The sequence below is a fragment of the Stegostoma tigrinum genome, chromosome 14, assembly GCF_030684315.1.
Source record: "Stegostoma tigrinum isolate sSteTig4 chromosome 14, sSteTig4.hap1, whole genome shotgun sequence".
NCBI classification, from domain to species: domain Eukaryota; kingdom Metazoa; phylum Chordata; class Chondrichthyes; order Orectolobiformes; family Stegostomatidae; genus Stegostoma; species Stegostoma tigrinum.
Window position 1 is genome coordinate 35,701,404 of NC_081367.1, and position 13,378 is coordinate 35,714,781.

The 13,378-nt window shown below is 41.4% G+C and overlaps 1 protein-coding gene across 3 annotated transcripts in view; it reads left to right on the forward strand.

The window, feature by feature from the left end:
* The window catches only part of LOC125457683 (inactive N-acetylated-alpha-linked acidic dipeptidase-like protein 2), an 823,004-nt gene that overhangs the window by 728,273 nt on the left and 81,353 nt on the right, over nucleotides 1-13,378 (forward strand). For all 3 annotated transcript variants that reach the window (XM_059651091.1, XM_048542236.2, XM_048542239.2), the window contains one exon: nucleotides 6,502-6,597. In XM_059651091.1, coding sequence (XP_059507074.1) covers nucleotides 6,502-6,597 — 96 coding nt within the window. The remainder of the gene's footprint in view (nucleotides 1-6,501; nucleotides 6,598-13,378) is intronic.

Genomic DNA, 13,378 nt, shown 5'->3' on the forward strand with positions numbered 1-13,378 from the left:
GTGATTCCAAGTCATGAGCATAGAAGCAAAAAAAGTCCTTTGCATATGCAATTTTACTAGATATTACGGGTATAAGATCATTAAGTATATTCAAAAGTTTACAAGACAATTCTAAATTGCAAATAGAGCATTAATTTGATATGGCACAACAAAAATGACATCATGTCAAACATGTGACAAACAGGAGCAATATTTTGCGCTGTTTTATGTATCTGTCATGGCCAAACCTCTCACCGCGCCCCCCACCAAAAAAAAACAAGTGATTTTGAACTTGAACTCAATGTTGCTCATAAACTGAACCCAGACTATTTTTAGATAAGAAATTGTGGAGCTGGATGAACACAGCAGGCCAAGCAGCACCTCAGGAGCACAAAAGCCAATGTTTCGGGCCTAGACCGTTCATCAGAAAAGCGGGATAGGGAGAGGGTTCTGAAATAAATAGGGAGAGAGGGGGAGGCGGATCGAAGATGGACAGAGGAGAAGATAGGTGGAGAGGAGACAGACAAGTTAAAGGGGCAGAGATGGAACTTGTAGAGGTGAGTATAGGTGAGGAGGTAGGGAGGGGATAGCTCAGTCCAGGGAGGGCGGACAGGTCAAGGGGGCGGGAAGAGGTTAGAAAGTAGGATATGGAGGTGCGGCTTGAGGTAGGAGGAAGGGATAGGTGAGAGAAAGAACAGGTTAGAGAGGTAGGGATGGGCTGGGCTGGTTTTGGGACGCAGTAGGGGGAGGCAAGATTTTGAAGCTTGTAAAATCCACATGGATACCATTGGGCTGCAGGGTTCCCAAGTGGAATATGAGTTGCTGTTCCTGCAACCATCCGGTGGCATCATTATGGCACTGCAGGAGGCCCAGGATGGACATGTTGTCAAAGGAATGGGAGGGGGAGTTGAAATGGTTTGCGACTGGGAGGTGCAGTTGTTTATTGTGAACCGAGCATAGGTGTAACCCTACATCCTAATGGTATCCATGTGGATTTCAAAAGCTTCAAAATCTCCCCTCTCCCCACTGCATCCCAAAACCAGCCCAGCTCGTCCCCACCTCCCTAACTTGTCCTTCCTCCCACCCATCCCCTCCTCCCACCTCAAGCCCCTCCCCGATCTCCTACCTTCTCACCTCATCCCGCCCCCTTGACCTGTCCGTCCTCCCTGGACTGACCTATCCCCTCCCTACCTCCCCACCTACACTCACTTCTACAGGCTCCATCCCCGCCCCTTTAACTTGTCTGTCTCCTGTCCACCTGCTTTTTCCTCTATCCATCTTTGATCCGCCTCCCCATCTCTCTCTCTCTTTATTTCAGAACCCTCTCCCCATCCCCCTTTTCTCATGAAGTGTCTAGAAACGTCAGCTTTTGTGCTCCTAAGATGCTGCTGGGCCTGCTGTGTCCATCCAGCTCCATACTTTGTTATCTTAGATTTTCCAGCACCTGCAGTTCCTGTTATCTCTCTGAGACTATTTTTAGTTGCTGTTTGCCAACGGCCCAACAATCCTAAAATAATTAGAGATGACACAGATGTAAGCAGCAAGACCGAATAGCCATCTCACTCAATAAATAAAACAACTGACGATACGGAACTCACCCAGCGCTGTGCTGCTGTGTTAGTCAATATTCTCAAGTCATAGAATCATTCAGCACAGAAACATACCCTTCGGCCTAACCAGTTCATGCTGAACATAATCCCTAACTAAGCTAGTCCCAAATGCCTGCTCCTAGCCCATATCTCTCCAAACCTTCCCTAATCATGTACTTAACCAAATGTCTTTTAAACATCGTACTTGAGACTACATCAACCACTTCCTCAGGAAGTTTATTCCACATGTGAACCATCCTCTGTGTTAAAACAAATTTGCCACTCGTATCTTTTTAAAATCTCTCTCCTCTCACCCAAGAAATATGCCTGTTAGTCTTGAAATCCCCCATCCTAGGGAAAGGGCAGTTCCATTAAAGCTATACTCCTCATGATTTTATAAACATCTGTAAGGTCACCTCTCAACCTCCTATGCTCTGGTGAAAAAGTCCCTGGCCTATGTAGCCTTTCTTTACAACTCAAACCTTCCATACTCAGCAGTATCCTGGTAAATCTCTTCTGAACCCTCTCTAGCAACTAATATTCTTCCTGTTAATGGGCAACCAGAACTGGTGCAGGGTTCCAGAAGAGGCCTCACCATTGTCCTGTACAATATCAGCATGACTTCCCAACTCAGATACTCAAAGGACTGAGCATTGAAGGAAAGCATGTTAAATGCTTCTTTATGAATGCTGCCTATATCTGACACAAACTTCCAAAGAATTATGTACCTGAATCCCTAGATCCCGCTGCTCTACTACACTACCCAAGGCCCTACCATTAATTGTACAATTCTTATCCCTGTTTGTTGTGTCGACATGCAACACCTCACACTTATCCAGATTGAATTCCATCTGGATTTTTTCAGCCCATTGACATATTTGATCAAGATCCCTTTGTGCTATTGGGCTGGCTGCATTCAGTAAACCAAAAGGGAGTTTGTGAGGCTTAGCAGGCAGCACTTAGGTCAACCACGATCAGTAACATAGTGTAACTGAAATCTACTTGACTGAATATGGAGCCAAGAGTCTCCACATTCAAATTCTTTCTTCAAATACCATGAGTGGAATAAAACACTACCAATGTTTGTTACTGACGAAGTCTGTTTCAGTATTGCATGATGCCCTACAGACTAAGTTCACCCACTGCATTCCAGCAGATAGTTTCTCATTCATGTCAAGTGTCGAGGGGACACTCGACCTACTTAATGACATGAGAGGAATCAAAGCAAACCAAGAGTCGATCAGGATTCATTTTAATGAGTTACCAAATGGTTCCAGGTGGAATCATATTGTCCAATCCTTGAGGTTGCTCTTCAAGCATATCTTCTGCCTTAACCTCATTAACTGCATGTTATTGATTCCCTTGGCCTGGCATTGTATGCACCAGGCCTGGTTATTCTAACAACACCTTGGTCAGAATTGGCAAAAGCCATAAGACCTGAAAGATTATCCCATCATCCCTTTCTTGTCAAATGTTGCCCAGCTTGTTTAGTATGTAACTGTAAAACTTGACAAAAGTATTTCAAACAAACAAAAAGTTCAGATGGCTACATTTGCATATCAGACTGTCATGACTGGCCACGACTGTCATGACTGGACATATACCAGAGGATGGGAGAACAGCCAATGTGATACCAAGTTAGTGCTCAAGTAGGCAGCAAGGGATAAGGCAAAAAACTACAGGCCAGTCAGACTAACCTCAATAGTAAGGAAACTATCAGAAGCAATTCTGACAGACAGGGTTAATTTGCACCTGAAAGGCTGGAATTAATCAAGAACTGTCAGCATTGTTTTGCTAAGGTGAAGCATATCAGACCAACTTGTTTGAACTTTGCAAAGAGGTAACCAGGTGTGTGGATGAGAGGATTTTACATAGTCAACTTGGACTATAGTAAGACTTTAGTTAAGATTCTGCATGTGAGACTGTTGGGAAGATAAGAACCCATGGGATCCAACAAAATTTGGTAAACTCGATACAGAATTGGCTGAATGGAGAGAAGCAGGGGGTGACAGTCGAATTATTTTGTGACTGGAGACCTCTGTCTGGTGGGATTCTGCAGGGATTGGTGTTAGGGCTTTTGCTGTTTGAGGTATATATAAATGATTTAGATTTGATTGTATGAGGGCTGATCAGTAAATTTGTGAATGATATGAAGATTGGTGGGTTGGGAATTAGTGAGTATGGTAGCCTTAAATGACAGGTGGATATAGATGGACAGGTCAGATGGGCTGATCAGTGGCAAATGAATTTCAATCTGAACAAATGTGAGATGAATGTATTTCAGGACAAACAAAGCAAGGAAATACATGATGAATAGTGGAACCCTGGAAAGCACCGAGGATCAAAGGAACCTTGATGTGTGTGCTAGCCAGTTTCTTAGGTAGCAGGGCAGGTAGATAAAGTGGTGAAGAAGGCGTATGCCTTTATTAACCAAAGTATCCATTTAATGCTAGGGAGATTATGCTGTAAGTGTGGAAATTGTTGGTTAGGCCACAGCAAGAATATTGTGTGCAGTTTTAGAAGCTACATTATAGGAGGGATGCGATTACACTGGAGAAGGCACAAATAAGATTTACCAGGCTGTTGGCTGGTTGGGAGAATTCAGACAGACTAGTATTGTTTTCCTTGGAGCAGAGGAGACTGAAGGGGGAATGTATTGTGACGTATAAAATTATGAGGGCCTTGGTCAGGGTAGAAGGGAAGAAACTTTTCCCCTTGATGAAGAGATAGATGACGAGGATATATAGATTTACGGTAAGGGTCAAGAGATTTAGAGCAGATGCGAGGGTGATGGGAATCTGGAGTTCATTGCCTGTTAAGGTAGTAGAGGCAGAAGCATTCACAACATTTGAGAATATTTAGATGTACTCCTGTGATGCCAAAGTATGTAAAGCTACAGGCCAAGTGCTGGAAAATGGGACTAGAATAGTGATTTGGTTGTTTTTGACTGATACAGATTTGATGGGCCAAAAGGCCATTTTCAGTGCTGTAGACATCTGTGATGCTGTAAGTGCATCCCTGGAAGCTGGTTCTCAAACTGAGTTTTTCCAAAAGCTTTGTTTTAAAATATAACAGTGCTTTATGATTAAGAAACAAGTACCATTATAATTTGTGATGTGTCCTGTAAAACAGTGTACTGTAACATGGCCTCCTATGCACCATCTCAGTTATCCACTGCTGAAACCATCAACCATGCCTGTGATACCTCCACACTTGACTATTCCATTGCACTCCTGGTTGATATGCCATATTTTACTCTCCCTAAACATCAAGCCACCCAAAACTTTGTTGCTGGTGTCTTAACTTTCCTCGATCGCCCCTGTGTTCAGTGACTTAATAGGATCTTAGTCTAGCAAATCTTGATTGTTAAATTCGCGTCAATACTTTCAAATCTCTCCATGGCCAAGCCCTTCCAATTTCTGTAGTCACATCTAGTTGCACAATTTTGCATATCTGCACAACTCTAATTTTAGCCTAGATAATAAAGTGTGAAGCTAGATGAACACAGCAGGCCAAGCAGCAGCTCAGGAGCACAAAAGCTGACGTTTTGGGCCTGGACGCTTCATCAGAGTGTGAAGGGTCCAGGCCCGAAACGTCAGCAAGCGTCCAGGCCCAAAACGTCAGCTTTTGTGCTCCTGAGCTGCTGCTTGGCCTGCTGTGTTCATCCAGCTTCACACTTTATTATCTTGGATTCTCCAGCATCTGCAGTTCTCATTATCTCTAATTTTAGCCTCTTGAGATTCCCTGGTTTAATTGCTCCACTACTGGTGTCATGCCTTCAGTTCATGTTATTATAGAGTCCCTACTGTGACAATGCTGACACTGTATTTTGCCCTGAGTTTTCTTTCTGGACAGGTTGTGAAGGCAAAGGTGCTGTAGAGTCTAGGGAGCTACAAATTTAAAACCCTTCAACAATGGAAGGGGAGTGGCCAGTTCTCCCAGTTCAGGGTTTTCCAGTTTTTTTTAAGCTGTAGCAGTCGCAAGATGTCTTGAGCACCAGAAGGTTTGCAAGCTTCAGTAAAGGATTCCCAACTGACTTGCTCCGAAATCTCGCTGGATGTTGTTCCCTCCTGCCTGTAAAAATCTGTGTTTGAATTTACCTTTTTGCCAAAAGGTGTGTTTATGGGATTTTAATGTATTGGAACCGTTAATTAGTTAAGTTGCTGTATCGGGTCAGTTATGTTTTCCAAGAGTTAAGTTACTCTAAATTCCTCTTTCTTTTGTTCGTGTTTCAACTGTAGTGTTCAGATAAATTATGTTTTTTCTTAAAGCAGTGTGGTTTGACCAATTGCATCACACCTGGAACACCCACTTTGCAACCACCTTTTAAAATAAGAAAAAGTTAGGGCCTAGACTACCTTCAGAAGGAATTTTGAGAGGGTCTGGCCTGGTCCGTAATACTGCAGGGCAAATGGAAGCCATTTGACCCATTGAGTCCACATCAACCTTCCGAAGAGCACGATGCCCAATTCTATACCCCCACCCTATCCCTGTAACCTCAAACTAATCACAGCCGACTGAGCTAGCCTGCACATGCTTGGCACTGTGGGCAATTTAGCATGGCTAATCCACCTAACCTGCACATCTTTGGATGGTGGGACAATTACCTAATGCTAGAACTGAGCCCAGGTCCCCGGTGCTGTGAGGCAGCTGTGCTAACCGTTGTGCTGCCCAAAGTCTCCTAGACACTGAGTTCTGGGATTGACTCACGATGTCATGCTCCTCTGCCTCTTTCCAAGCACCTTGGAATGCTGCCTTTTGTTCAGGTTACCAAATATGTTTTTGTTATTGATTTTACAGTTGTACATAAACACCTTCCATGTTTGAAACAATAGAATAAGCACCATTCTGAAGCATTCCAAATAACACACAAATCTCATCAAAAAACATTAATTGGACTATTTAAGCTGTATTTAATTTTGCTTTCTCATAGGGGCCAGGATTTCTATCGGAAGCACTTCTGCTAAATGATGCGTCGTTGGTTGAGGCTTTTGATCCCAACTTTAATCTTCATGAAACCATTGCTAAGGTAAGGAAGTTTAAGGTCTGAATCCGTACACATGATTCTCTACATATAAACTTGAAAAGTATTTGTTTCTTCCGGAAAGTGGAGCACCACGACTAAAATTCATGAAAGAGAATTTATACACAATACCAGAATGTTCACCTTAATTATTAGCACCCTTGATTAATTTTGAAAGATAGTTGTTTAAACTCATATCTCTTATAATTCACTTCTCAGGTTCAATGATATCATTCACTTCTATAAGTGATCTGTGTGCTTTTTTTCTGAAATGATTGGCCCTCAGTCTACAATGCCCACTTTTTAATAGCGTCATTGAGGAATATTTTACGAATATCTCCTTGTGAGCAGGACCAGAAACTGCCATTTTCTGCACGTATTATCTTTCACTTTTTCTCTCAAGGTGAACCAAATAAACACTTAGTGAGGTGAGACTTGATTTGAATCATTGAGCTACTTTATTTTCCATTAGTTGAGCATACAGAACAAGAGGTACAATCATACTCAATTGTTTCCAGCAATACAATGTGCTTTTGCACAATGACATAAAATAATGAACTAGACGACACTAAACAACATCAGCCTGTTGTTTGAGATGCTTAGAACTAACTTTCTAACATCTCTTTCTAGTATTTCCATGTTTTTGCAGGACTCTGTGGCCTTGCTGTCTCCGGTTTTTACAGTTTTCTCTCTTAATGTAACATGATTCCATTGTCAGCTGAATAGCACTGACAGAGCAGCACTGAATGAGATCAATAATGGGAATGATATCATTCATTTCATTGTCTCCAGCAATGCATGTTAAGATGTCCCATCTGAAACTTACATTCATTATTGCTATTGTTCTGTAAAATTAATCAAGGATTTAATCAAGAGTTAAATTTCATTTAATGGTAACACATCTAGCAATTAGTACACCAATGAGTTCCATGATAACATAGAATATAGAGCAATACTGCTCAAGTACAGACCCTTTGGCCCACCATATACGTACAGAGCATAATATCATTCTAAACTGAACCAACTGCCTGCACATGTTCTGGGTCTAGCGAGTTTTGAGAAGATTTGTAGCTCAGGTTGAGGTTCTGGATGTGAGTTTGCTCGCTGAGCTGGAAGGTTAGTTTTCAGATGTTTCGTCACCATTCTAAAAACAGATAAATAGAAAGCGGGACATTACACCAGCGCTTCACCGGAGGCTCACTGATGATGTTACCTAGAATGGTGACGAAACGTCTGAAAACTAACCTTCCAGCTCAGCAAGCAAACTCACATCCATGTCTGGCTCTCTCTATTACCTGTCTGTTCATGTGGCTGTCTAAATGACTCTTAAATGTTATTGTATTTGCTTCTGCCAATTCCCCATAATTTGAAATCACAAAACTTGACAATAATTATTTCCATCATTTATTTAAATCATGGAACTGTATGATGGCCCCCTCAGAATGAAGGTACATGTGAGTGTTCCCCTTCTCTGTGTTCTATTTTATGATATATGTCATTAATTTTGTTCTGTTTGCTAGCATATAGGATATCATGAGAATGTTGGCAGGTCTGTGAATGAATAGTTCCAAGCTTACATCGACATTTTCAGCTTGGCAATGCTTTACTCATTTCTGCTGCTGTTGCTAGTAATCTTTGTTGAATTGTTTAAGGTTAGGTATATGAAAACACAAGTTTTCAATTGTATCCCTAATAGAATGAACTACAAATAAATGCTAATGCTGAAATATTCCATAATTATAGACTGGAATAATACTTGAAGCAGCACTGTAAAAGATTTGCTAGACCAATGTGATATTGAAAGAGAGACTTTCATTTCTCTAGTACCAGTATGACCTCATGACATCTCAAAATGCTTTACAACTAATCAAGTACTTTTAAAATCTAGTCAATGTTGTAATGTAAAATAAAACAGAGCAGATGATTATGTATACTGTAAGCTCCCCAAAATAGCAATCTAATAATGAGCAGATAATTTTTGTTATATTGCTAATTGAGGAGTAAATATCAGCCAAGTTAACAGTGATAACTCCCCTGTTTTTGAATATTGCATGCAATCTTTTACAGAGAATAGACATGGCCTCAATTTCAGATCTCATTTGAAAGAAAGCACCTTCAACAGTGCAGTACTTCCTCAATACTGCATTGGAGTGTTAGTGTAGATGTTTGTGCTAGAGTTTCTGAAGTAAGCCTGTCAATCTTCTGTTCCATTATGCCAATGTTTTTATTTATTAAAAATGTGTTAAGATGAAAAAAAACTGCCCTATGAGATCAGAACCCTAATCATATAACTTAGCTGTCAGCAATGCTGCAGAAATGCTGACATGGAGCTAACCATAAATTTACAAATGGAGCTGTTTCAACAAATAGTAATGTATGCCGGATGAACAACAAGTGACTCATATTTCATAATTCCTTTGGGTACAGAATTAACTTTATTTTATTGTGGGTTAACATGCATTATTAATGGTGTGTGAAAGAGAAATTGCTCCCTATTGGCTTAGTTGTGTTATATAAAATTTAACTTAAAATACTGGGATGGTCTTGAGTTCACTTCGTGTTCTGTGTTCTTAGTAGCATTGGAGGCATCATAAATTGCTGCAGTACCTGGGCTACAAGACAAAAACATTTTAGCCCTTGATTGTTATCCAGGAATCCTTGTTGGAAATGGAAGCATCAGGTGACAAATCCCCAATGGTCAGCTTATATTTTCCATGTTTGCAAATATCAATAGATAGTTAGGAGAGGCTAGAAATCTAAAGACTCAGTGAGACCTTACTTTGAATCCCACCATGGAAGTTGGTGGATTTCAAATTCAATATAAAATATGGGACTAAAAGTCTATTGATGACCATGAAACCATTTTCAGTTGTCAGTAAAACTATCCAACTATTGTCAGTGGGCACTTAGGGGAAAGGCTAACAGTGACATGGAGAGGGGAAAGATGGGATGTGGTTAATGACAAGTAGGCTGTGTGGCCTGGTGCTTAAAAAGAGCTAAGTGTTGGAATGTGCAGATGTCTTATCAAGGAGGCGCCTGCGATGCAGGAAATGTCACTGTGACTACTTTGTACGTAGTATAACATAATACAATGTCGAACTGTCAGTGCATGACTGGCTGGGGTTCCAAAATGGTACTTGTGCCAGGGATGCTGATATTCTAGCAGAAGCAAACACTTCCAACTCTGGTGAGCCAGAGAATTTGGCCAGCATCAGATGAGAATGGCACAGTAGAAGCATAGTAGACATTTAATGAGGTGATTTCGTACAAAAGCACGAGGAAAGTCCTTCGACCTGGCATAGAGAAATCCTCCATGAAACAAAATGAAAGTGATACTTTGCCAAAGATTCAGTAAGAATCAGCTGTGTTTGTTGAGTGCAGTCTGCCAAATTTAAAATCTTCTCCAAGCCTCAAGCAGAAAATTACTAACAACTGCAAGCAAAAGTGAACAAAACTTGTTATTGCCTGGAATATTGCAACATGGATGTATTTATGTGACCCTATTCTAATTGGAGGCATTTAAAAATATTTGCAAAACTGAAGTGAGTTACTACTAGATTGTGCGATGACACCTGCTATCTGCTGGACTGAAGTTAGAGTACACATTTCTGACTGGTTCAGAACCTGTTGTACACCATTTCTAGGGAAGTTGGGTCGTTAGAAACTGTGTTGTTTTGATATGTTGTGCGAACTATGTTAATTGTAGGCAAAATAATGGTATAAAGTGCATGATGGTAAATTAACAAGGTCAAAAGGTTGCAGGACGATAGCCTGATGGAAGTATAATGCCACCTCTAACCAAAACTTCAAACTTGAACTACAGATTGTATGGAATCATTTCAACATAAGACTATTGAAGCACTTTTGAAACTACATACAGTTATAAATAAGGCAGAAACACTCTTAAATAATAAAATGTATATTTTGTAACAAATATTGTTTACATAGGTTTGATACCCATAACCTTTAATATTTCAGCATTTTTTAATGATGTGAAATAAATGCCCCTATTATAAAACCTATTTTAAAAATATAAGGGTGTTCATCTCAGAAATGTCAAGAAAGTTAAGACTGCCTGGTATAATACTGTCTACATAATCCATAGCAAAATAAAAAGTGCCAGGTCGATAACAGCCTTTTTATTACTTGCAAGTTTATGTGATTCCCAAAGACACATTTAAATAATTTAGCATTCTTATTATGAATAGAAATAAATCTATTCAATTATTGTCCTACATTTTGTAATAAGAAGAATAGTGAAGCTATCAGAACTCACTTAATCAGAAAAACAGGCAGCAAACACTCCACACACAGACAGGTTAAAAAATGGAATCAGGAAGTCAATGCTTAAGTTTCCTTTCTCTTCTAAGAGCTTCACAATAATACTATCTCATTAACAAAAGGAGGGTGTGTGCAGATGCAGTCGTTAACACTAAACATCCCAGAAAAGTTATTGATTGTTCATTCGAATGTAGATGAACTTTAACAATGTGATAAGTCTTAAATTACTGCCAAACACTTTCTCTGCCGTTGAAAATGTATTCTTAAACTAGGGAAGATCACTTCCTCAGGTTTTGATTATTAAGAACAAAGAACAAAGAAAATTACAGCATAGGAACAGGCCCTTCAGCCCTCCAAGCCTGCACCGATCGAGATCCTCTGTCTAAACCTGTCATCTATTTTCTAAGGGTCTGTATCCCTTTGCTCCCTGCCCATCCATGTACCTGTCCAGATACATCTTAAAGACACTATCGTGTCTGCGTCTACCACCTCCGCTGGCAACATGTTCCAGGCACCTACCACCTTCTGCATAAAGAACTTTCCACGCATATCTCCCATAAACTTTCCTCCTCTCACTTTGAACTCATGACCTCTAGTAATTGAGTCCCCCACTCTAGGAAAAAGCTTCTTGATATCCACCTTGTCTATACCCCTCATGATTTTGTAGACCTCAATCAGGTCCCCTCTCAACCTCCGTCTTTCTAATGTAAGTAATCCTAATCTACTCAACCTTTCTTCATAGCTAGCGCCCTCCATACCAGGCAACATCCTGGTGAACCTCCTCTGCACCTTCTCCAAAGCAGTCACATCCTTTTGGTAATGTGGCAACCAGAACTGTACGCAGTACTCTAAATGTAGCCGAACCAAAGCCTTATACAACTGCAACTTGACCTGCCAACTCTTTTACTCAATACCCTTCGGAGATTTGAAAAAAAAAGGTGGACTCTTTCCATAGCCTGAACGATAAGGTCTATGGTGAGAAGATTTGGGAGAATTCTGAGAAGTTGAGCCACAAGTCCCAATGTTGGGAGTAACAGGTTTATTTTTCTAAATAATTCCTGAAGGTGGTGATGAGATTCTCACTAGTGAACAGCAGGAAGCCTATTGTCGGGGATTATCACTCATTATCATTCTTATTACGGCCTGATTTGGCTGCATTAATATCCACGTTCCTAATTTCTACTCACTGGATAGAAGCTATTTACAGAGAGTTCCCAAAGTGAAAGTCAACTTGCGTACCTGGCAACTCCAGCTCATCACTTGCTCCTCTGGACTTCCATCTTAGACAACTAGCACCGACACTTCAGGAAATTCACACAACATCCACAGGGTGCAGGCATCAGACACCTGCAAGCTTCTCCCGATCATCATGAAACATCTCTGATGCATTGCTACACTGCCATGCGGCACTCTGAAGTGCATCGGCACCTCTCATTGCACTGCTGCCGCAGGGATGCTTTGCACACGGACAGGCACCCAGCTCATGGACTTCACCAGGCTGCATTTCAGGGCTGCCCACTTGCCTTCTAAGCACTTACCTAGAACTTACCAGTCTGCTTTTAGAATCCTATCTTGACTTGCCTTTTAGTGTAGGCACAAGGTCAAGCAGCCTGTCATGGCTGTGTGCAGTCAGGAGGGTGACCATGTTGCTTTACGGCACTGTGCCATGTCAATCTCACACCGGCAGCATGTGTCAGCCACACATTTGGCAAATACGCTGCATGTGGTGCAAGCAAATTGACATATCTCAAAATCTGAGTGGAGTACTCCTCAGTCAAGTGACGGGAGACACTGTACAGTCAGCAGGTCCCAGCATTATCTGTCAAAGACAGCCTCTAATACTGTCTAGTAGCATGGGCACAAACATTTATCCACTTAGGGGAGAGATCAGGGTCAGCATCATATCCTCATAAGGAGCAGGGATCAGAAAGTCAGGCACTCAACCGTCCATCGTAGCTCTTTCTGCATTATTATGGGATTTTTTCTTCGAGAATGAGAGAAAGGAAGGGATTGAGTGAAATGAAAATGAGTGGCACAGCAGTTAATGCTAGGACAGGTGGAGAAAAGTCGTGAGGTACCCCGAGTGAGTGAGTAAATAGCACAGAGGCTATGTAACGTTTATGGTGTGCAGGAATTGGATGGTAAGAGCAAGTGGTAGAAAGTGCTCGTCATGATAGTGAGATTATTAGCCCATGAGGCCTGGTGGAAGCTGGGAGCATTTGCAGAGATTGACTGAGTGTGAGGTAGCAGTAAGTAAATGGTAGCTCTTACTCTGTTGGAGAGAAAAAGGCCATGGAGCTTGTTCCTACATTGCTGGCCTTTCTTTCAGACAGCTAAGATCTTCCTAACCCTGGTGGCAACCTCGGGCCTGGCTGATCGGGTCAGGTGTCTTGGCTTCTGCCCTGGTCCTGGAGGAAGAGGACGTCTGTCCTCTGCACCATTCCGTCCAGCAGGACCTCCTAGTCCTGTCTGCAAAATGGGGGACCTATTTCCCCTTATCTGTCAT